The 25,043-nt window shown below is 42.7% G+C and overlaps 2 protein-coding genes and 1 long non-coding RNA gene across 3 annotated transcripts; 2 read left to right on the top strand and 1 right to left on the bottom strand.

Annotated features, from left to right (window-relative positions):
- Positions 8,728 to 10,220, bottom strand: LOC8063213 (LOB domain-containing protein 37). The gene is made up of 2 exons (XM_002465038.2): positions 9,779 to 10,220; positions 8,728 to 9,649 (listed from the first exon to the last, which is right to left on the bottom strand). Exons 1-2 carry the CDS (start codon positions 9,960 to 9,962, stop codon positions 9,126 to 9,128), a joined length of 708 nt encoding a protein of 235 aa, XP_002465083.1. The 5' UTR covers positions 9,963 to 10,220; the 3' UTR covers positions 8,728 to 9,125.
- Positions 13,037 to 15,696, top strand: LOC110431906. Its single transcript, XR_002449374.1, has 3 exons — positions 13,037 to 13,325; positions 15,318 to 15,373; positions 15,501 to 15,696. It is a non-coding gene; the product is annotated as an uncharacterized LOC110431906 (long non-coding RNA).
- LOC8066251 lies at positions 13,976 to 15,230 on the top strand. The gene has a single exon (XM_021451697.1). The coding sequence runs from the start codon at positions 14,013 to 14,015 to the stop codon at positions 15,228 to 15,230; it is 1,218 nt and encodes a 405-aa protein (XP_021307372.1). The 5' UTR covers positions 13,976 to 14,012.

Below are 25,043 nucleotides of genomic sequence, written 5' to 3'. Positions count from 1 at the left end.
TCCGCTCCGGAGTGCGTATCAGGGTGTGCCTTGTCTCTCCAAGTTGACCAATTAACAAAAGAGAAACAAATCAAAATATTGACAACAACAGAAGGCTAGCTCGGTGGGATATCCATTCTTTAGAGCATCTCCAACAACTCTTCAAATCCACTTGGTATTCTTATTATTTTGACAAAAACACAAAAAACACCTCTCCAACAACTCTTTAAATTCACTTGGTATATTTCCCAACTTGGTAAACACCGAGTCCGCACGCGTATCGCGGTTTTCGGCTTCGACGGCCATGTCCCGCGCGCGCGAGAGAAGTTCCCAGTGCGCTAATAGAAAGTTTCTTGTGCGCTAGTAGAAAGTTTTCTGTAGACCGAAACCCTCTTGTGCGCTATTAGAAAGTTTCTTGTATACCGGTGGAAAGTTTCTTGTTTAGCAGTGGAAAGTTTTATGTGCGCTAGTAGAAAGTTTTCTGTAAACCGGTGAAGTTCTGGTCCAAACCGGAGTATACTAGTTGTGAACCACGTCGATCGATGAGGAGGTGATGGCCGGCCAGAGTGCCTTGCCGACATCCAGGAGGAGGTGATGGCCGGCCGAAGTAGCGTCGCGCTCGACCGGCGGCAGCGGCCACGCACGCGAGATCGGACGCCGCGCAGCCAATTTTCACGTGAGTCCAAGGCCTAGTACCGGTTTGGAGAGAGGTGGGCCTATTTTTTCAATTTTACCAAGTGAAAATACTAATTTGTTGGAGACACATCTTTTTTCTTCTTGCCAAACAAAATACCAAGTTGCTATAACTCAAGATATACCAAGTGAATTTTAAGGAGTTGTTGGAGATATTATTTTTCTCCTTGGCGTGGGTTCAATTCCCATAGCCACAACTTATGCTAAATTTTTAAATTTAATTGTTTGTTAATATAAACCTTAATATTTACCATATGTAGGTGGGTCCCAATTCACCTAGGCGTGGCTGTGCCAAAATACTTTTTAAAATAATTTTAAATATATATCAACTTCACATCTCACCATTTTTTGTGCGAAAATATATATATTTGAAATGTTTTTTGATTCATGACAATCATATCTCATCAAGGGTCCCAATTCATCTAGGCGTGGCTGTGCCAAAATACTTTTTAAAATAATTTTAAATATATATCAACTTCACATCTCACCATTTATTGTGCCAAAATATATATTTGAAATTATTTTTAATTCATGACAATCATATCTCATCAAATTTGAAATGATTTCTAATTTATGACCATCACATTTTATCAGTTTTGTCATTAACTGTTGTCATAAAGAGTAAGAAAGGCACATGGTGACTATTGTTTATGACTAAATCATAACTTTATCACATACGCTTGTCATCCAAAGAAAAATTGTCATAAACGCATCACTTTCATGACTAAAAGGTGTTTTGTCATGTGAAAATTGTCATAGAAGGCCCAATCTCTTGTAGTGTAGATATGAAATTTTAAAATTTTGGGGCTTAATCCCTCTGTTCCAAAATAAAAGCACATCTCGTTTTTCGAGAAGTAATTTCTATGAAAGCATACTTCATGCACAATCTAGTGATATTTGTTATAGCCATAACTTTGTATAAATTTGGTGAAACTTTAAAAGTTTGACTCGCTGAGAAGTGAGGTATGCATTTGTTTTGGGGCGGAGAGAGTAGATAACACTGTTGTGCAAGTTTAAGTACTATGCCTAACATGCCATATTCACGTCAGTGTTGAGTCAGCATATCACGTTAGCGTGTGGAGCGGTTCAAAACCTATTTGAATTAGTGTGCTGGAGCCTAGGACAAATTTAGTGACTCAGAAATCAAAAGTAGAACTTTAGACCTAAATGGCACCTCCTCCCAAGTTTAAGAAAACCTGTTGGCTCAAAAAAAAAAGTCAAGAACTGATGTATGTTCCAGTTTAATATATTATATGCTTGCTCAAAATTTATCTAAATGTAATACCCGATTTTAAGGACAAAACCAGATATACACTATATGTGAGTTTTAAAAGCCAAATCTCACATATAGCTACAAATAAGGTGTAATATCAAAAGACAATGCACAAATATAACGTACTTAGTATAAAAAGGATAACCTTTGATAGCAAACAGCGGATAGACAACTCTAACTTCGGGTATTAACTTCTCTCTACAGGATCCAACTGACTGGTTGATCACATGCCTAAACTTCTCCTGAGGTTTGGAGGAAATAGCAAGAGTGAGTCCATGTCGAACTCCACAAGTATAGCAACTAGATTGTATAGCTCCCACAATCTCATGATTAATGTGACATAAATAATGTAGAGCATTAAGTAATAAATAATGAACATATATAACACACAAGAATCATCATCGTTGATGCAAGAATCCCCAAGGCCGCTCTTGACCGTGAGCACGGCTAGTATACCAGTTTTTAACACTCTGCAGAGGTTGCACATCTTTACCAATGAGTCATAATTTACCCTTTCGCCCGAGGTGATCAGCCTTAACCCACTTCCAAGGAAGGTCGGCAGGGATCACTATGAAGCCTTTCAAAAGTTCGTCTAACATGTTAGGGCCGCAAGGTTTCCTTTGCGCGCAGATATAGATACCCCCCTTCCAAATGGCACATTGACGTGCAGCCTATACACATAAGGACAGGGGCTCGCACTATACCCAAAACGGTTCAGCCCCTCCGCCCTTTCGGATAACCTCTAACAAGCTAGAAAAGGTCTCCATACTGAGCTAAAGCCAGAGCCATTAGAGCTCTCATGGTTGCATTGTTGTCCCGGTTATCACTTACAGATAAATCATCAATTGGCTAAAAAGTCATTTTTATCATTTATTACTTAACATTAATCTAGTCACAGGATCATGGCCACAGAAATAAAATCCAAATGCTATACTTGCCTTAGTACAAATGCTATACTTGATCCTGCTGGTCTTACTAGTTGTCAAGGCTCTGATCTTGATCACTGAAGCACTCTTGTTCACCACAGATTGCTCACCGTCTAAACTCGATCATCGATCACCAACACATAACAATCGAAGACAAACATACACGAAGCAAACAAGACTACAATTAGAACAGTACACCAATCATATAAAAACAGTATAGAGAGTTCATAAAAAGATTCTACGCAGCGCTACGATATCATAGACGTAAAGATGACGAAAATCGGAGCTACAACGGAGAAGTTATGAATTTTCTAAGATTTTATATAGAAAAGTAATTAATTAATTAGGGTCACGAAAATAAAAAGTTTCAAACTGAGAAAACAATATTACTAACATGTAGAGCTCATTAAAACGAACCTAACACAATTTGAATGGGTCAAATCGGAGTTAAAATAAATATTTTATGGCCAAAATAAAGTCAGTGGCAATTCTGTAAATAGTGAAAACGTATTTTTAATCTAAAACCGAGCTGTTTGTATTTTTCAAACTGAAAGATAAAGTGATTGGGGTTACGTTGGTGGACAGGGAGTAGGTTCACCGGCAGTGACGCTTTCTTGGAGCTACAGCAACGCCGGAGCAGCCGACGTTCGTAGATGTCGTGTATAGGCGGGGCGATGGCGATCACGTTGTAGACAAGAAAATATAAATTTTATTTTACTACCTTAGAAATTCTCAAATTAGAGGTTTCCCATATGATAGTCTTTGATGTGCTTTGACTAAGGGGTTGGTACAAATATATAGGGAGAAAAACTCTCCACCTCCACGTCAACTAGCGATATGGTCCTAATTAATTTGCAACATTCATCTTTACTAATAGGCCTAATTAGTTATTAAAGCCCATTAGTAAATAAAGACATTGACCATTGAGATCATGGGCTTGAGCGTGAGATAAAATAAAAGATTTTATTATTTTCGAAATTAATTAATTTGGCGAATAAAATAATCCTAGAAAAGTCCAGAATTATGATTTAAGCCATGAAAAATACTCCGAGAGCTTCGAAAATTCAGAAAAAATTCTCGAAGATATTATAGAACATGGGGAACCTGAATAAAGCTTTTGGAGCTCATGAGAAGATTGTTTGGAGCATCTAAAAAATTAGATCATGCTTACAGAAAAGTGAGAACAGAAGCTGAAAAATTCCCGAAAAATTTGTAGAGAGTGCTTGATGGACGAGGAACTAAAAGAAATGCTTTGAGTGACAAAGAAAATATTTTAGAAAGGTCCTAATAAAAATTTGAGCTTAGAAACAAGGAATTTGGTTGTAGATAAAAGATAAATACGTGCCGAATAAGGAAGATCGATCTACTAAACGTATTTTAAATATTTTTCTTACTATCAACACATAAAGGAGCAACAAGCATCACATCAAAACATATGCACCAGCATGTATGCATAATAATATTGCTAAGCCTTATGATAAATTTCAATTTAATGAAAAATATTATTTTTCCTATATTTTCATGAGCACAAAAATACAAAATTAAATAATTGTATCTATATTTCAAAAGGAGTAAATTTTAAGGTGTTACACTAAAAAAACTTGGAGGGGAATGTGTGGCAATAATCAGGATGGAGAAACTGCTTGAGGTTCGTATTTTGCAAAGTTTTTTTTTTAAAAAAAAAACAAGGCCCAAATCCCAACGAACAGCGCTCAGCAGCAACGTCGTTCCTTGGAAGAGGAAGGCGGAGGACACAGGAAGGCGAGGCCGACCCCGCACGCTGCGTCGGCACCCTCTTCACGTGCCGGCACATGGCCCGAGACGCCGACGCGTGCACGCTCCCCGGGGACATCAGTTGGCAGACGGCCTCGCCACCCACCGCAGCCTGCAGCAGCAGCGGCGATTCCCGCCCACGTGAAAACGTGACGCGGCCTCGTTCGCAGGGGCACCTGGGCCTCCAGCGTCCAGGGGCCGAATGGGACGAGACCACGTCACTGCTGCCCAGCCGTACGGTGACAGCGGCCCCGCGGACTGGTCGAGGTCGACCCATCGCGAGCTCCAGTGGCCACTGGTCAGCAACTTCGGCGCCAGAAGCCGGCGGCCTCGGCAGGCACACGTGAATCGCCAGGTCGCACCGCACGGCAGCACGGGGGAGTGCTGTGTGTTTCCCGGCCCGGACAGGACCTGATGACGACGACAGGTTTTAGGAGAGCGCTTGCTGGAGTGCGAGGGCCTCTAAAATATTTTTAGATTTTGACAATATAATACTTTTTTTCAATTATAGAGTATCTAGGTTTAAAAAAGTCATCTCGTAAGTAAGACCCGTTTTCATTCTGAGGGCAACCAACGCACTCTAAAAACAATCGTCCTGTTAGAAATAGTATTTTTCCTCATAATACTTTAGCATCAACATTAGTACAAATCAAAATTCAGCAAAACAAACAAACAGGCCTGTGCGTAGGAGAACACCTTACTTGAACCGGAGAAATTTCTGTTAGATTCCTTAAGGGGTCCTCTTCACCGCATGCAAGAGCACAATTGGTCCTTTCCACTCTAACAAAAAATAATCTATCCACTAGTATAATTTAGGGATCCAATACATGATTACAATCTACAACTCAGATTATAATTTCGTTCATAAGTTTTACTAGTATATACTCTGATTTTGTACTCAATTGCAGCGCTTGGATCAGCACAAGACTTCTATTATAGAGGCATGCAGATTTTTAGAGTATAGCTAGTACCATGTTTCTATTTGCTTCTCATCGGAGGAGATTCTCTTAGACATTAGGAGTGGTTCCTTGTTTTTATTTTTTTGATGTGTGTTTGTAATAATTAGTCTGATTCTTTTCTCTTAGAGAAATGGCGAAGCCGAAACTTTCGTTTCCATTACGTAAAAAAAAAGAAAAAAAGTCTACCACTGCATCCATTCAAAAAAAAAGAAGAGTACACTTCTGGAATCTTTAGAGAAGAACAATGCAACACGGAAATTACGTGTACCTTCTATCATAAAACTATTTCAACGTGTAATGATTGTAATTTAGAAGTAAAGAAAATAAAAAAAAGGCTATTAAAACTAGATAGAATTAAATTTATTTTAAGATAAATTTTAAATGCTAGAAGTGCGGCCAGTGCTGAGGTCTTAAATCTGACCAATAAATGAGCAACACCCGGCAGTCCGTCATTACGAAAACAGGGCTTGATATTTGTTGGACGGAACTCACGTCTCAGTGTACGTACGTACATACTACCACTAGGACAAGGCAGTCGTTGTATATATATATACGGAGTAGTAGACGTAGATGTGGACGTAGACGTGCGTCAGTCGTATCAGGGAACAGCGGAACAGGAGCCTGCAGATATGAAGCGAATGGGCGTCCACTTGTTTTGGTGCGGTAGCACAGTTCTTCTACTCGTCCACGGGAGCTACCGGCCGAGAGGAGCGGGCGACAAAAAAGCGAACACCGGAGGATGCCGGATGGCGTCCCATCCCATCCCATCCCATCCCTTGGCTGCGGCGGAGGGCCGCGCCGCACGGCGGGACCCCACCTCCCGAACCGCGGGGGGACGCCACGAAACTTCCTCCTCCATACTGCGAAACGCTTTCACGGTTTCACCGACACGCACGGGGCGGAGCGGAGCGTACCAAAGGCCGACCCCACTCGGCACCGTCAGGTACAAGTTGCGGTGCGCGCCCTCTGGTGACGGGACAGGCCCGGGGCCCTTCCTCATCTCCGCGTCCTTTTTGTCCGGCCGTGCGCCGCGCCAGTGCGCCACACCACACCCCACACCACAAGAGCCTTTCGCGCCCTGCGTGCCGCGGCGTCGCCTTGCAACTTGCAAATGGCCTGCGGCTCTCTCTCTCTCTCTCCATATCTTTTATTCGACCTAATTAATATTAAAATATTACAGCATATATATAAAATATTACAGCATATATATATAATATTACAGAATATATATAAAATATTAAGAAAATACTACAATACCTAAAACCAAAAAAATTGCCAACTGAACAAGGCCTTAGAAACCGCAGCAATGTCATCGTGTAATGAATACAACTATAGAATTTGTACCAGTCAAACTAGTTTAAATTTAATTCACAAAAATAAACTTGATTAACAAAATTTTGTAATGAATATTATTTACATTGAGTATGTTGTTAATAATTTTACTAAAAAAATATGTTTAATAATTAATCTAATGATATTTATGTTAGTATTTTATATAATTTTAGTCAATATTTAGTATAACTTTCAAAATCATGATAGCACCATTTCACAGAATCAAGAGCAGGCATTAGTACCTCCTTTGTCGTCCTTCCCTCTGGCCAAGCGACCAGCAATGGAGCGGCGGCGTTCAGCGTCTGCGGCGATGTGAGCAGCAGCCAAGCAAAGAAAAATTGAGCAGGGAAGAAAAATAGAACCAATAAGCCTAGCTAGCTCAAGTGGAAGTGGCCCAAACCTTTAGTCCTGCTCGACTCCTATTCATGGTCCATTCATACTCACAACCGCGCTCAGTCCCTCCATGGTCCACAGCACATCGGCACACTCGCAGTCGGAGGTCCGAGTTCCGTCCACTCACCCCACGTCACACCGTTTGCTACACCCGCCCAACCCACTGGCTTCGAGCTGCGTGGCACTCGCTCGCCGCTCTAGCGCTCCTACAGCCTGCAGGCTGCTCTGAATCTTTGATATAGGTGGATTTGGTGAGGGAGATGGGCGCTGGGCATGAACGTGGGTGTGGCCGGGGAGAAGCCGAAGGAGAGCGAGAGGGAGGAGTAGGCCGAGACTGAGATCTTCAAATTTACTGTACAAGTTTCTTAGCTCCTGAAATGTTGAAATCTGGTCTTTAATTTGTACACTTTTGCTTTTTTTCTTGTTTGGTGGGTCTTTGCTGAATTAATGAACTACTATCTTGATGAAACGAGAGGTATCATCATCAACTCATGTTTAAATTTGCCATAGATTTGCTATTGATGTGTGTCGTTGTGATATCGTTAAAAAAGTTGTGTTTGTGATCCGGCCACCCCACGTAAATTTTTATTTGAGCTCCACCACTGTTTCATTGGGTAATAATAGCAAAATACTCAACTACCACAACGTTGACGATTGTAGATGTGTAGTTGCACTATAGATTCCAGTTACTCCTTTGTACGAGTATAAACAAGATTTCCCCGTAGGTAAGTACTCCTACGCTAGATGAGCCAATTAATGCAAAAATAGCAGAAGTAATCCGACCGCCGTTCTCCCCACGCCCTCCCTCCCGTCCGTCCAATGTCCACACGGTGACATTACACAGATGATGGCGCCTCGTGTGACGTGCCCGCTTTTTTTGTCCTTGTACGAGCGGGTACACAATGGTCTTTGGAGCATCCTTGCATGTCGGCCACTGCCCGTCCTCGTACGTCTCTCTTTCCTCGTCAGGGCACGGGCGGGCGCACGGCAGCGCCGGCTCCAATGCCGCGCGCGGCGGACGAGGCGCCCCCCGCCCCGCCCCGCCGCGACCGCGTTGATCCCTCGTCAACTCCGTACCCGCGAGACTCGGGGCACCGTGCCCGTGCTCCAAGATGCCTCGGGCGCAAACGCGATCGAGGGCACGGTTGCCGGTTTGCCGTTGGGTCGATCAGTCCGTGTCGTCACCAATCACCATCTGCTGCACAGACATGCAATGCAGGCCTAACGTTCGTGACGTCACTGTTCGTTTGTCGTAACGGGGGCCTAAAACGTTGTAACGTCATCATCAATTATCAAGTCGATCACAACAGTAAACCACACACATGCACGCGCACAAACCCAATTATACGCACACACTCGATCGACCCCCACCGAAGCTCAAGATGAGATGGAGAGCACGAACGGAAAAAATGGAGCTCCACTTTTTATATTTATTTATATTATAAAGTTGTTCAATCAGGGAAGAGAAAAAAAAATAGTTACTGGGGTGGGGGTGGCCACCGGCGCTCTCATCTCGCCCACACGCAAACGGGGCTTCCAGGCCGGCTGCTACTAGTAGTTTCTTTTCTACTGCTGCTACTACACAACAAAAATCTAATAAACGAAGGGGGAAAAAAAATTGGCCTCGCCGTTGCCGTCGCCGGTCGCCGGTCGCCGGCGACGACAAGAGAAAAACACCTGACCGCCGGGATAGATAGATCGTCCTGACGGACAAACATCACACGGTGGTCAAGAAAGAAACCGCCCGCCGTCCTGACATGCATCACACGTCGATCCATCTATCGGCGGCCTCGACGATCAGGCAAAAAGGTTGAGCAGCACCGGCTCCCTGTCGCCGCCGCCGCCGGTGGTGGTGGTGGTGGTGGTGGTGGTGACGGAGTCGTCGTCCGAGGTGATGGACGGCGTGCCCGGCCGCATGAAGGGAGCCCTCCTGTCCCCCGCAGGCGGCGGCGGGGACCCGGGGCTGAGTAGGCACAGCCCTAGGTCGCACGACGCCTCCGGCTCCGCCGCGGGCGGCGGCGGCGGCGCCCCAGTAGCAGCGGCCTTCCGCACCCGCTTCGCCGTGGAGAAAGTGGACCAGCCGCCGGCGCGCTTGCCGCCGCCGCCGCCGTGCCCGGTCCCGGCGCCGGGGGGCCCGTAGAGGTCGCCGGCGCTCCCGGTGATGCCGAGCTCCGGCAGCGGGCCGATGGCGCCGCCGCGCAGCACGGTGTCGACGGCGGCCTGGCAGAGGTGCCAGTTCCCCGTGCCGAGCAGCCCCACCGCGCCGTGCACCGGGTTGATGGTCCGCCCCGCCGCCTCGTACAGCAGCGACTGGAACAAGGCTGCGATGGAGCGAGCGAGGTCCCATCAGCAGCAAGACCCGGTAACGGTAAGCATGCATGCATGGGGGGGAGAAGGAGAAGGACAAGCGACGGGAGGGAACGGAAGCGGAAGCGGAAGCGCGTGCGTACCAGGGCGCTGCGCGTCCGGGACGGCGGAGATGAAGGAGAGGAGGCCCGCGCGGCCGAAGAACTTGGCGACGAAGACGGTGGCGTGGCCCTGCGCGTCGGCGGCGTCGATCCACTGGAGGCAGGGGCGCAGCACGCAGGCCTCGCTGCAGCCCTTGCGCAGCACCCGGCACCCGTTGCAGCTCATACTGATACTACTACCGTCGTCCCGGCGGCTCCTCCTCCTGCTCGATCTCTTGGCACTACCAAAAAGCTCATACACTCGCCGGTAGAGTCTGTCAGTCCTAGTAGCTAGCACTCCTACGACTCACTACTAGTAGCTACTAGTAGGCTAGAAGAGGATGAAGATCTCCCTCTCTCTCCGCTGGCACTGCGAAACCGGCCGGAACGAAGAGAACGGCTGGTTCGCTGCCGGGGAAGGAGATATATAGGCAGGGCACGGCGTTGTGGCCCTTGGAGAGGCTGAAGGAGCCGGAACGAACGAGGACAACCATGGTTGGTTAGGTAACCCGAGGGGGCTTGGACCAGGGTCAGAGAGTGAGGGGGCCCGCCAGGTGTGTGTGGTGACCGGGGGAGGTGTGTGTGTGTGTCGTGCGATGCGAGGGAAGTTCCAGAGTCCTGGGGTGCGCGGGCGGGCGGGGACGGCTCCGTGTCTCCGCGGCCGGTCGGGCACCCGCGGGCCGTCGGATCGGATCGCATCGGATCGCATCCTCCTGCGCCTGCGCCTGCGCCTGCTCCTGCTCCTGGCCCTGCGGGGCGGGGCGGGCGCGTCCCGGGGCGCCGCGCCGCGCGTTCGCCTCGTCCGATCGGCGCGTGGTGGGCGCGCGGTTTGCCGCTTCTGCCCCCACCCCCACGACGGATGATGGGGCCTGCAGCCTGCTTTTTTGCGTGGGTGCGGATGCCGACGGACAGAGACGGGGGCGTGGATTCGCGTGTCGGGCCAGCACCGGTGCGTCTGACTCAGCGCGCCGTGGACCCTTTGTGGTGGCCGCGGATTCGTGCTCGCCCTCAAATGCCCGCTGATTGCGACGTCCCCCTTTCTCTTCCGCTGCGGAGTTTATACAGTCTTAATAAAGTTTGATACGTTCGCCCTGAAAACCAAAAAATTTTACGAAGATGAAACTCTTCTTTTCAAAATACAAGTGTATAAAATTTCTATTCAAACTGGTCTTACAACGGAACTTCGCACCGTATTTGTTTTCCCCTCCGCTCTCATCTCTTCTCTCATCAGTCTCGCCAGATGCCTGTCCTAATTGGTGGTCGACACATGGCAAACGCTGTAATCTTTTGCCTCTACCTCTTTGTTGCGACTGAAATTAGCTGTGTAATGTAATGTTGCGTGCCCGCTGCATCTGCATGGTAAATATCATTCCTCCGGCGCTACCTAAGGATAGGAGGAGAGGTGGGGAGATTAATTTTAAACTTTTACTACAGTATGCTGTGCTTGTTATGTCATCTAGACATACAAGCTGTGTGTGCTTGGTACTCGCCACCTGGACGGCTCTGGCTCAATCTCATCGACCTGTAAAGCTGGAGTACAATCCAATTATCCAATCAAACCCATTCATCATCAGGGCTTCCACCGAGCGCATTGGCGATCGCAGCTATAACGTTAGTTTGGATGGTAATGTGTACGTACTAAACTGGCGGGTGGGTTCAGGACAGTGTAGGAAACACTAATATAACTTCGTTTTCACAGCTTGCCTAAGAAGTAAGAGGAGACCATATATAGATTTACATCTCCTAGTCACCGTTAGGCGCCTGTAAGAGCAAGTATAATAACGATTTTTAGCCGGCTGGGAGAACTCCACATCGACACGGAAAAAGGCCACGTCGGAGAGAGATTACGGAGCGAGCGTTTCCCATCTCGCCCGCCTGCAGCTCATGGTCCGAGAAAAAATTTATTTCTTGCAGTCGTCTCCCAGCTCGCTATCGGCGAGAAGCCGACGCTTCGCTCTCCTGTCTCTCCCCTTCCTGATCCCGTGCTCCACACCATCTCTCTCGGCGCGAAATCGATGTGCTCTCCCGCCAAATTGCTTCATCGCGCGCCAGATTGGTTGTTTGCGCGCCAAATCGAGCGATTTAAGCCTCAATCCTCCCCAATCGACCTCTCTCCCAAACCCTAGACACCACACTGACCGTCCGCCGTCGTTGCCTGTGCGAGATGAGTAAGAAATCGAAGAGAACCTCTGCGCCGGCACCTATGGAGATTCCTCGGCCGGTGGTTCAGCCTATTAGCGCCCCAGGCACCCTGCCCGTTCAACCAGCATCCATCCCTTCCATGTTCAGACCCGGCATGTGGTGTCCGCCTCGCTCGCCACAGTGTTTGCCTCCTTCATCCGCGCCATATTGGTTCAGTGGCGGCATACAGCAACCAGGCATGGCAGGTTCATCAGCTCAGCAACCAGACATGGCTGGTTCGTCAACTCAAGAGGCTTGGTGGACACCTGCTGTTGCTGGTATTGGTGGCTCAAGGCATTCTTGGCCTACGGCTGACAGTCAAGAAGATTCTGATGTGCTAGTATGGTACGTGATCCATTCTTGATAAATATTGTTTTGTGGCCCTTTTAAATATTCTTAGTTATTTAATTTTGTACTAGTCTATTTTGCTCTGTAATTAGATGGCTTATATTTCATATGAGCGCTTGACATGGACAAAAGAGGAAGATCTTAAATTGGTGAGTGTTTTTTTTAATTAAAAGGCATTATGCGTTACATTGCTAGCACATACATCAATTGACATCTATTGATAATGTTACAGGTTAGTGCTTGGCTGATGAATTCAAATGATCCCATCCAAGCCAATTATAAGAAGAATGATCAGTACTGGAATGATGTTACTGAAGGTTTTAACAAAACCGTCCCAAAAAATCGAGTCAGATCAGCTAAGCAAGTAAAGGATCATTGGTGGAGAATTAAGCTAAGGGTTGGTTGGTTTTGTGGTAATTGGAAGGAGGCTAATTCTATGTGGGGTAGTGGTGAATCAGAAGATGATGTAATGAAGAATGCATTGGCAAGTTACGAAGAAGATCACAAAAAAGATGGTCCATTTGCGTATAGGCATTGTTGGGAAGTTCTTTCCAAGGAACCAAAATGGGAAGCCTATTTGGAACGCCTTAAAGATCTAGAGCCAGAGAAGAGAAAGTTTAGTGTTGATGAGGAAGTGGGGCAGCAGTTCTCTCTGGATGATATTACAGATGAACGACCAATGGGGGGCAAGAAAGCTAAAGAGCTGCGCAAGAAAAAGAAAAGGACCAGCCTTCTATAATAGATATCGAAGATGAGCTTCACAGCTTTTTAGATGCTCAAAAAGCTGCAAATGAAGGGCGTACAGAGATGTTAGAAACACAGAGGCGTGTGTCTAGTGAGAAGCTTGAATCTCGGAGGCTTGCTCACCTTGCAGCAAAAGAAAACAAGGAGGCAGTTATGCTAGAAACATATCGATCGTTACTGACACAAGACACAACTGGAATGGATGAAGATGTGAAAGCCGAGCATGTGTTGGCATTGAGGTGCCTGAGGGAGAGCTTATTTAAAAAAAATGACTAAGGTATTCCTTACAGTCCATTTATTATATTAAATGATTACTATACTGAAACAAGTTTAATTTACTGAATGTTTTGCTATGCTAAAAATGTGGATCATTGAATTATGTGCTGCACTTAATGTAGTCTATGCTGAAAATATGGATTACTGATTTATATGCTACACTTAATGTAGTCTATGCTGAAAATATGGAATACTGAATTATGTGCTGCACTTAATGTAGTCTATGCTGAAAATATGGAATACTGAATTATGTGCTGCACTTAATGTAGTCTATGCTGAAAATATGGAATACTGAATTTTGTGCTGCACTTAATGTAGTCTATGCTGAAAATATGGAATACTGAATTATGTGCTGCACTTAATGTAGTCTATGCTGAAAATATGGAATACTGAATTTTGTGCTGCACTTAATGTAGTCTATGCTGAAAATATGGAATACCGAATTATGTGCTGCACTTAATTTCCCTCCTCATGCTCTCTGATCAGAACACTCTATATAATCCCCTCATCTTTCTATTCTGGCTGCAAAACTGAGTTTCCCTCATGCTCTCTGATCTTCCTACTCAGCCCCAACCATGTCAGATTCATACTCATACTCAGATGATTCTGATAGCTAGCCCCGTCCAAAATCCTCGAAAAGCATGTTGCCGAGCAGAGCATCCTCGACTCCTTTGCTAGGAGTCTTGCAATGAAGTTCAAGGCTGCCTTCTCGGGTGGGGTACCTCAGCGACAATATGGTCCTAGAAAGAGCATTCAGAGAGATCATGCAGGTGCCCATGAGCGTCTTGTAGCGGACTACTTTGCTGAAGAACCACTCTACCCCGAGAGTATGTTCCGTACTAGATTTCGTATGAATAGGCGTCTCTTCCTAAGAATTGTGGATGCCCTTGGTCAGTGGAATCCCTATTTTACTTATAGGGCAGATTGTGCTGGTCGAATAGGGCTCTCACCACTTCAGAAGTGTACAGCAGCCATGCGCATGCTGGCTTATGGCAGTCCTGCAGATGCTCTTGATGAGTACTTGAAGATTGGGAAGTCCACTGCATTACAGTGCTTGGACAAGTTTGCACGAGGGGTGGTTGAGGTGTTTGGTGGGGAGTACTTGCGACGCCCCACACGTGAGGATGTTGAGAGATTACTCCAGGCTAACGAGTCTCGTGGTTTTCCTAGAATGCTAGGTAGCATAGATTGCATGCATTGGCGTTGGGAGAATTGTCCTTTAGCTTGGAGGGGGCAATTCACCCGTGGTGATTATGGAGTTTCAACTATAATCCTAGAAGCCGTTGCTTCCCATGACCTTCATATTTGGCATGCATTCTTTGGAGTTGCTGGGTCAAACAATGACCTTAATGTGTTGAACCAATCCCCACTTTTTCTTGATGCCTTAAAAGGAGAAGCCCCTCAAGTTCAGTTTTCAGTCAATGGCAATGAGTATAGAACTGGTTATTACCTTACTGATGGTATATATCCAGAATGGGCAGCCTTCATGAAGTCAATAACACTTCCCCAAACAGAGAAGCATCAGTTATTTGCTGAGCATCAAGAAGGGGCAAGGAAAGATGTGGAGCGTGCTTTTGGGGTGTTGCAGTCCCGTTTTTCCATTGTTCGTCGTCCTGCACGCCTATGGAAGAGAAAGAGTATTGGAAGGATCATGCTAGCTTGTGTGATTCTCCACAATATGATAGTGGAAGATGAAAGAGAGGATGTTAAAATTCATATTGACTTGAATGAGAATCCAGGGGCATCCTTTGCTCTACCTCCTGAAGTGAACACTAGTCGTAATCCACGCTTTGCTGATGTCATGCGTAGAAAAGCTGCTATCCGAGATCGTCCACAGCATACCCAGCTTAAAAATGATCTCATTGAGCACATTTGGCGCAAGTTCGGAAATAGGCAACGTAACTAGTCATGGTAGAATTGTGAAACCTGCATGTTTCTGTTGTTTTTCCCTTCATAGTGAGAACTAACATGATGTCTTACATGTATTTTTCAGGAATCAAGACTGGGCATGGTGTACTGATTACTGAATGCTGCATATGCTACTTGCAGGTATCCACTCTAAAATTCTGAACATGTTGTCTTGAACGTATTTGATCCACACTTGTCCATAAACTTGAACTTTTCTAGCTAATTTTCAGGACCCATATATTTAACTTTGACACTATTATGCTTGCAGTGTTGTCACTTGATGCAAATGTGTGGCTGCTCCATTCTACCGAAGTTGCTTCTATCTCCGTCGTCTAGATCATCAATAAATAATGGCATGTGTGCCAGTGAACTTATTTACTAGTGTTTTTAATTAATGGCCTGTGTGCCAGTGAACTTATTTACTAATGTTTTTAGTTAATGGTTTGTATGCAAATGAACTTATTTAGTATTGTTTTTAGTTAATGATCTATGTGCTAGCGAACTCTTGCTTGAACTTATCTATATGCTAGTTAATGAACTTATTTAGTATGGCCTGGTTGATGTTGTTTCACTAGTTGGAGAAAAAAAATCTCTGAAGTTCTGTGGATCTCATTTCAGTATACAGTCATGTCTTGACTTAGTATTTTTCATTTATGCACCTGTCTCCGTCATATTATTATTGTTTGGTGAATGGCTACAGAGATATCGATCACAGCTGATCACATGTACATGGGCTTCTACATGTTGACATTAAATGCTTGTATTTTTATTATAGTATACCTTCCAGCCGGCTCACTATACAGGTTAACTGTATGATCAGCTGTAAGTGACATGGCAACTTCTCTCAGCCGGCAGTGGGCTAAACCATTAGCCTTGCTCTAACTCAAACATAGATGTCTTCTTCTTCGAAAAAAAGATGTCTACCTAGCATTCTAGAAGAACAATGATGGGTTTGTTTAATTTTTGGTTTACTCGATCCTAGTATATTATTATGGTCCGGCTGCCAACACGTATATTATATTTACCACGCACAGCCTGTTTGCTGGTTTTTTATGAAAGAAAAACATTTTTGAATGGTTGTAAGATAAAGCAGATAAGCTCATATGAGGCTCTTCTTGTACTCCCTCCATCCAAAATTAAGTCATTCTAAGAATCTCGGAGAGTCAAAGCATTTCAAGTTTTACCAAATTTATATGGTAGGATAATAACATTTATGATATCAACTAAATATCATTAGGTTCTTTAGTACTTATATTTTCATAATATATCTATTCCACGCCACAAAACATTAATAATTTTTTCTATAATTTTGGTTAAACTTTAGATGCTTTGACTCTCCAAGATTCTTAGAATAACTTACAATTTGGGATGAAGGGAGTACTTTCTTAATTCATCAACACGGTTTTTTTAATTGAGAATTCATTAACACGTAGAACCAACTAACTATAGTCGATTCTTGTTACATTTTATCTATGGCTAGCACCAAACGAAGTTTCAAAGATGAATTGTACCAAGTTATATGGCTGCATACAGTTTAGAGCGTGTGCTTGCTCACGAATAAAGTAATATATCTATATCTATATCTATATCTATATCTATATCTATATCTATATCTATATCTATATCTATATTTATATCTATATCTATATCTGTACTCTTTATGTTTGATACTAATATATATCTAATTAATTATATTAAAGAAGTAAATTTTCTCTCAATTTTTTATCACACCTCCTTCTAAATACTGGACAATAGAGAGTTAATTTGTTTCGATTTGCTTTTTTTACTTCTCAAACTATACTAACATTCTCTGTGTCTCATATTTGATCCGGACTTATAACATGTATTCATATGAGTTAGAACTCTCCTATAGTGCTGAGAGTCCGATTTCAATATGTATTGGTCACGTCCTGCGTATCTCATATGTAACCTACAATCATAACCCATGCTGCTTTAGAACAATTCACATCTAGTAATAACAATACATAGTTTAATTCGTACCAGATTCCATTGCAACGTGCGAATTCATTTGCCAGAGTATTACTAAGGTTTTGTTTAGTTGTTACCCAAAAACTTTTTCCCCCATCACATCCAGTGTTTAATTAGACACATGCATGGAGCATTAGATTAAAAAAAATAACTAATTATACATTTTGTATGTATTTTATGAGATAAATCTTTTAAGTCTATTTAGTCTATGATCGGATACTAATTACTATAGTTATAAATATGCTACAGTGCCCTAGAAACTTTTTTCTTCATGAACTAAACAAAACCTGAAGGAAAAGTTGGACAAATCAGGCTCTAGTTATAATAGGTGCTCCGAACAAATAGCCTCATCCCAACTCCTGGATGCACTGAATCATGTAAGCAGAGCAAAGCCCTCCTCCAACTTTTACGGCTTTCTTTTACATCCCTAACATATAATATAAGTTAGGCGTCGTTTAGTTGGAGTACAATTTTTTTTGGTGGCACATTAATTATTTGGTAGGATGTCGGAATGAGTATTCAATTACTAATAAAAAATTAATTACATAACTCGCTTAGAAACTACAAGACGAATTTATTAAGCCTAATTAATCTATTATTAGCACATATAGGTTACTGTAGCACTTAAGGCTAGTCATGGACTAACTAGGCTTAAAAGATTCGTCTCGTGATTTTTAACCAAACTGTGTAATTATTTTATTTTTTATCTATGTTTAATATTTTATGCATGTATCCAAAAATTCGGTGTGATAGATGAATTTTATTAGGTGGGAACTAAACAAGGCTCTTTGCTCCTCTTGCCACACCCCTCCAAGGATGAAGATTGTGCTTCAAATGGATACGTTTTCGCTAGTCTAATTTAATAAACTAAATGGAAAAAAAAAATGAGAGAGCACCCTCTCCGTCGCCGGGTGGTTGTTTCTTGCACGTAAACCCTCCCGATCGGATTGATTTTCCGAGAATTTTCAAGGCCTGCATGCAGCCTGCCTTTTGCTTGCCCCTTGGGAATATTTTGAGCCCAGCCGCAACTTGCGAGGGCATCTCGTCCTTTTCTGCTGCTGCCGCATACAAGAATTTTCCCTGTGCGCTGCAGTTTGCAGCTGGACGCCCTCTGCCGCCTTGTTCATATTCTGCGTACGTTGCGTTGGGTCGCATCGCATCGCATCGCATCGCAATCGGCTGGATCCCGCGCGGATGTGACGGCGATCGATCTTCTCATCAGCTGGTGGGCGGTGCCTGCTGGTGCCGTAGGTGCGGTGCGCGCACTGACGTTTAGCGGCGTCTGGCCGCCGAACCTTATCTTTCACTGGACTACGAATTTTGTTGCACCTGATCCGTAATCCATTCCATCCTGAACATACTCCCTCTCTCAAGCTTTAACTCTTAGGGCTTGTTTAGTTCACCCCAAAAACTAAAAAATTTTCAAGATTTTCCGTCACATCGAATCTTTCAGCACATGCATGAAACATTTAATATAGACGAAAATAAAAACTAATTACACAGTTTAGCTGTAAATGACGAGACAAATCTTTTGATCCTAGTTAGTCCATGATTGGATAATATTTGTTACAAACAAACGAAAGTGATACAATAGCGAAATCTAAAAAGTTTTCACATCTAAACAAGGCCTTAGAATCCATGTCAGTTATTTTTTTTTAAAAAAAATTAATCAACTTTATAAAAAACAGCAATATCTTTAACATAAAATAAGTATCTTATAAAAATATATTATATAATAAATATAATTGTATTAATTTGGTAATATAAATCTCAGTATTTTTTTAGAAATTTAGTTAGAGTTTTAAAAGTTTGACTTAAGACAGCTCTAAAAGTTAAAAGCTTCTAGGAACAAAGGAAGTATACAGATGGAATGTGGATGACCTTGCTTTATTGATTTATATGTACAATTATACATATACTCGTCCGACCAATTTAGCTCTTATTTAGTTACACCTAAAATTCAAAAGCTTTTTAAGATTCTCTATCACATCAAACCTTGTGGTACATGTACGTATGAAGCACTAGATATAGATAAAAAGAATAACTAATTACACAATTTGCCTGTAATTTGAGAGACGAATCTTTTGAGTTTAGTTAGTCCTTAGTTAGACAATAATTGTAAAATACAAACAAAAATGCTACAATTCCTAAATCCAAAAAGTGTTTAATCTAAACAAGACCTTGCGTGTATATAGGACTGATCTTAGAAAGAGCTATTTTCCTTCTGTTCCAAAACAAGTATGTCTATGATATTGCTGGTCAAACTTTCTAGATTTATGGAAATTATACATGTTCCCTTTTAGCATTACCTTTTAGCTATAAAATATTTTTTTCTCATAACAAATTTGCATCAGCATCTGTCAAATTTTCAGCTAGCCGAACAAGACGTTAGCAACATTTATATCTTTAAAAAAAATTATATAAAAAACGGATTTATAGATCTATCTACTGATATTGATTATGTACTATAAATATTAATTTTTTCCTATATATATTTGGTAAAATTTAAAAATAGTCAACTCCTCGAAAACTAACAACGAAACACTTTGAAGGAATAACGCCAGATGTTCGTACGTACGGCAAGTTTTTTTTCGGATGGCGTGGCTAGATCGTGCGTACACTTTGGTGGAATCTTAAAAATTATCGAATTCAGTAGTTATATTATCAACCGGCTCTTTGCTTGGCCAGTGTAGAGCGCATCTTTTTTCTCGATGGAGATTTTTCAACGCCTAAAGACTAAGCTAAGCTCTACCGGCAAATACTAGGGAGGCTCGAGGCTTTTCTTTCTTTCTGACCAATAAAGTGGCCGTGTTAAATCTAGGGAAAATCCTATGCACATCATTTTCTATATAGCTAGCTAGGCCACCATGGTGCGCTTTATTAATCGATCCAGACTTGAAAACGTCTCAGTTTTGTGGAAACATATGGGCGCTATTCGCGTCCATCCATCTATCCATGACAGACTCTTTTTTATAATTATAATAATAACAGCAAAAGTTCTTTTTCTTTCTTTCTTTCCTTTTAGGTGAGAAGAGAGCAAAAGTAATATAACAAATAGAATATAGAATTAACTAAGAATAATGCAGTTGGTTTGAGAAAACATGTTTATATGGGTTTAAATCATAGACATGATAGGGGTGCTCGTATTTTTCTAAACCCGTTGTACACATGCAAATTTTGGCGTAATCAATATCTGACGCCCCCTCGCCAAAAAAATGACGTCTAACAAGGGAAGATGAAATCTGGCTTGGAACAAAGAAATATTGGACTTTACTCAGTAAAGTCCATCACCGGTCCCTAAACTTGTTCGGGTGTGTCATTCCGGTCCCTAAACTCGAAAAACGACCGTTTAGGTATCTAAACTTGTTCAACTATGTCATCTTGGTCCCTAAACTTGAAAATCTCTCATATAGATCCTCAAACTTGTTTAATTGTGTCATCCCGATCACTAAACTTGTTTTTAAGTCTCATCTGGGTCAAAACAAGGCAGATCTAAAAACTTTATATCGAAAAATAACTCATAACGTTTTCATATGAACTCAAATGAAGATAAACTTTATATCAGAGTTATAGTCAACAACGTGATCTATAACTTTGTACTTGACAAGTTTTTAAATTAAAATCATTTAGGGTCCCAAAAGATTTTTATAAGTTTATAGATTTTTAAATTTAAAATTAAATTTTATGATACTATAAATGACTTCAATAAAAAAATTTCAACTACAAAGTTATACATCACGTTGAGGGATACAACTTTGGTATAAAGTTTGTCTTCATTCGAGTTCATATGAAAAGTTATGAATTATTTTTTGATATAGAGTTTTTAGATAGCTATGTTTGAACTAGATGGGACTGAAAACCAAGTTTACGGGCCGAGATAACACAATTGAACAAATTTGAGGATATAAACGGGTGATTTCTAAGTTTAGAGACCGAGATAACACAGACGAAAAAGTTCGAGGACCTAAACGGTCAATTTACGAGTTTAGAGACTAGAATGACACGGCAGTACAAGTTTAGAGACCGATGTTGGACTTTACTCAATATAAAACATAGGAACAGGAAAATACAAAGAAAAGTGATATAGGCATCCTAGCAAAACAGAGTGAAGAAAAAACATAGAAACACGATGTGAAAGAGTATTTGGACACAACACTTCGGAACGCCCTTAGCACAATCAAAGAATCAAACTACAAAAGATTATTGGTGGCTCTTTTCTGATGGTAAATGCACCCCATCCGTGTGTTTATTGGTGTGCTCGCCTCGGGACTTCGCAAAGGAATACGCAGAAACCAAAGATATTATTAGACTGGAGTTTTCCTTTCCCGTGAAATCGTGAAGGAGGCACAGTGTTCCGGAAGAAAGGAAAGATTGTTTTCCTTTGTTCTCCAACGGCGATACTTGTTTCCCGCTTTCCAGCGTTTTCATTTCCTTTGAGTTTCCTATGAAAATCCTTTAATCCAAGAGTAGCTAGAGAAACTAGCAGCAAGCGTGGTTAGGCCAGTCTCAGTGGCCCGTTTCAATGCACTGTTTCCAAAACAAATTCGCTGACAGGGCATCAATGAAACAAATAATGAAACAACCTCTACAATGCATGAGTTTCACCTTAACGTTTCCTAGGCTGGGCAAAGCATTTAATTACTGTAAAATGATTGGATCACATGCAAGATGGTGAAACGATTTAGTCCTCAGTGGGGATTTCATCCCGTTTCACCGCGTGGGAAACGCCCGCGGCTTCCTTCTCTCTTCTCTTCGTTTCATACAAAAAGTACAATTTTGCTGACATGACGCCCTAATAAATGTATATGACATTAATCTCTCTCCAAATTTTTGCCTATGAAAAGGCAACGGTATCGTTGCTAGCTATAGTACCTAGGTATTCAGTTGACACCTGAACAGCCACCGGGGCCGGTTCAGCAGCACATGCACCTACTCGATCGACGGAATGGACGCACACGAATCCTGTGCCATACGAGTACGACATGACCTAGCAGTAGCTGTGTGATCCAGAAGCTCTAGGCCTTGTTTAGATGTACCAAAATTCAAAACTTTACAAGATTTCCCGTCATATCGAATCTTGTCACATATGCATGAAGTATTAAATATAAATAAAAAAAAATAGCTAATTACACAATTTATCTGTAAATTACGAAATAAATCTTTTAAGCCCAGTTACTCTATGATTGGACAATATTTGTCAAATAAAAATGAAAGTGCTACAGTGTCAAAATCTAAAAACTTTTTGGATTGTTTAGTTCACCCCGAAATCCAAAAAGATTTCAAGATTTTCCGTCACATCGAATCTTGCGGCACATGCATGAAGCATTAAATATAGACGAAAACAAAAACTAATTACACAGTTTATCTGTAAATCGCGAGACGAATCTTTTGATCCTAGTTAGTTCATGATTGAATAATATTTGTCAAATAAAAATGAAAATGCCACAATAACGAAATCCAAATTTTTTTTTAGAACTAAACAAGGTACTGTCACGGTAGCACGGACGGACGGACGTACACGATGAGCCTACGTACGTCCTCCCACTGCCCTCTCTACAACAAACTACACTACTTACCGCGTGCAAAAAGGAGAAGTGTGTGTACATGTGGGGCGTGGCACGAGGCATTATTGCCGAGCCCGCGCAGACGCCGGCCGGCATCATTGCAATCGCCATCGCCATCTTGTTGGAGCTAGGGTCGTGTGCACCTTTTTAGTTTTTTTTTTGCAAAATCTCTCACAGATCACACGCACACAAGAGTTAAGCAAGAGCACTTGCGCGGGTGCATCCGGCCGGGTGGCCCTTGGATTGGATCATTGGTTGTGCGAGGGGAGGAGACTAGAATGGGCACAGCGGGGCGAGACCTAGCTAGCTAGAGCGCACGCTGAGCAGTGAAAGCTAGATCTTGATAGATTGCTGAGGGCTTGTTTAGATGCAAAAAGTTTTTGGATTTTGACACTGTAGCATTTTCGTTTTTATTTGACAAACATTATCTAAATATGGAGTAACTAGGCTTAAAAGATTCGTCTCGTGATTTACAGGTAAACTGTGCAATTAGTTATTCTTTTTATCTATATTTACTACTTCATGCATGTGCCGCAAGATTCGATGTGACAGGGAATCTTGTAAATTTTTGGGTTTTTGGGTGTATCTAAACAGGGCCTGAGGGGACAGCAATATAGAGTGTGTTTGGTTGGGCTCTAAATTTGGTTTTTTGCTTGAATGAGCCAGATTTGAGGTGTTTAGTTACATGGTCAGCCCCTAGAGCCAGGCTCTATCTGGCCACCAGGGCCAGGCCCAAGTAGAAACACCAGGTTGGTGTTTCTTCTAGAGCCAGGCTCCAGCTGGCTCCGCGGTTCATTCCCGTCACCTCCTGGTCTCCACTCCCGTTCTCTTTCGCTGCTAGTCCTCTCTCATCGGTGGTGACTAGTCAGTTGTGGTGGTGTTTGATAAAATATGTGAGAGCCGGTAACCATACCAGAAGAGAGAAGAGGTAAATCTTTACAAAACAAGATAAACAACCAAACACACCCAATGCTAGCCAGGCTAGTACAATGCACACAACCAAACAACTATGAATTGACCTAATTAGAACAAGCTAAAGTTAGCCTAGCTTAGTTTTGCTAGCCAGACTTATATAGAAAACGAACCAAACACATCCATAGGAGTGAACTAAACAAGGCCTAGGAGTGCAAGTTGAGGCCGGCCGAACTAGAGTGAGGAATCATGCATGGGGCCACAGGAACAAGAGTTCGCCAATTATTGCGCCGCGTGCTCCGATCGATCATCGGAGCGAAACAGGCCGGGGCTGGGAGGCGGTTTTTTTACCCTTAAGGACATATGCCCTCACTCTCCCACCCATTAGATTCGCTTTGAGAAATGTGCAAACACACATCTCAAAGCAGTTTCGCATTGATATGTATATTTGAAAAGACCAAAAAAAAAGAAGAGAGGAAAAAAAATTGCTAAGCACATATGTCACATGCTTACTCAACTTAGCAATGACACTCTTATTTAAACATGCATTAAAGAGTTTGTTGTAGCTCCGTGCTGCATGCCAGCCGCTCGGGACTGGGAGTTCATATGGAGATACTCCTAGTGCTCTCCTAACTTCCTTGCTGAATGCAAAAAACTCGTGCAAAGGGACTTGGATTGCTAATTTGAGCAAGCATGTAATATATGGGCTAGCTCTCTTTTCGGTTTCGAAACCATGTACTCTCCAAGTGAGCTCCCGGCTAGCCTGTTATTTGGCTCTGATTGGGACACAGTCACGCCATAATTGGTGAACTTGATCTTGTTTCTCTAGCCGCATGATTCCTTCCTCCAGCCTCAACTTGTACCAGGCGGACCACCCCCTCAACGAATATATGGCTAGCCAATTATCGCACAGTTGTGCCCTGACCAGAGAGAAATAGGTCAGCCAGGAATCCATATGGAGGTAGCGCGATTCCTAATTTTCTTGCTAAATGCAAAATCGCGCAAAGGGACTTAGATTGTGTAGTATTCCTTCCGCACTCGAAAAAGAAGTTGTTTTAGATAAAGTTTGGGTCAAACATTACGAATATAAATCATGAATAACTTTTAAGTTGTTGAGTTTAAAAATATAAAAACTATATGAATAGATTTGGCTTGAAAAATACTTTTATAATATTTTTATGAAAATAAAAAGTTAAAGTTATGCTTTGGAGACTGTGTCGCTGTTCAAAACGATTTTTTTTTCGAGTATAGAGGAATTACATGGTTTCGGAAAGAAAAAAATATTAAGTATATAAGTCACATGCTTGCTTAACTTAGCAACGACACACTCATGGTCCATAACAAAG

The sequence above is a fragment of the Sorghum bicolor genome, chromosome 1 (assembly GCF_000003195.3).
Source record: "Sorghum bicolor cultivar BTx623 chromosome 1, Sorghum_bicolor_NCBIv3, whole genome shotgun sequence".
NCBI classification, from domain to species: domain Eukaryota; kingdom Viridiplantae; phylum Streptophyta; class Magnoliopsida; order Poales; family Poaceae; genus Sorghum; species Sorghum bicolor.
Note: the sequence above shows the minus strand (reverse complement) of the source record. Positions and strands in the feature narration are given on the sequence as shown.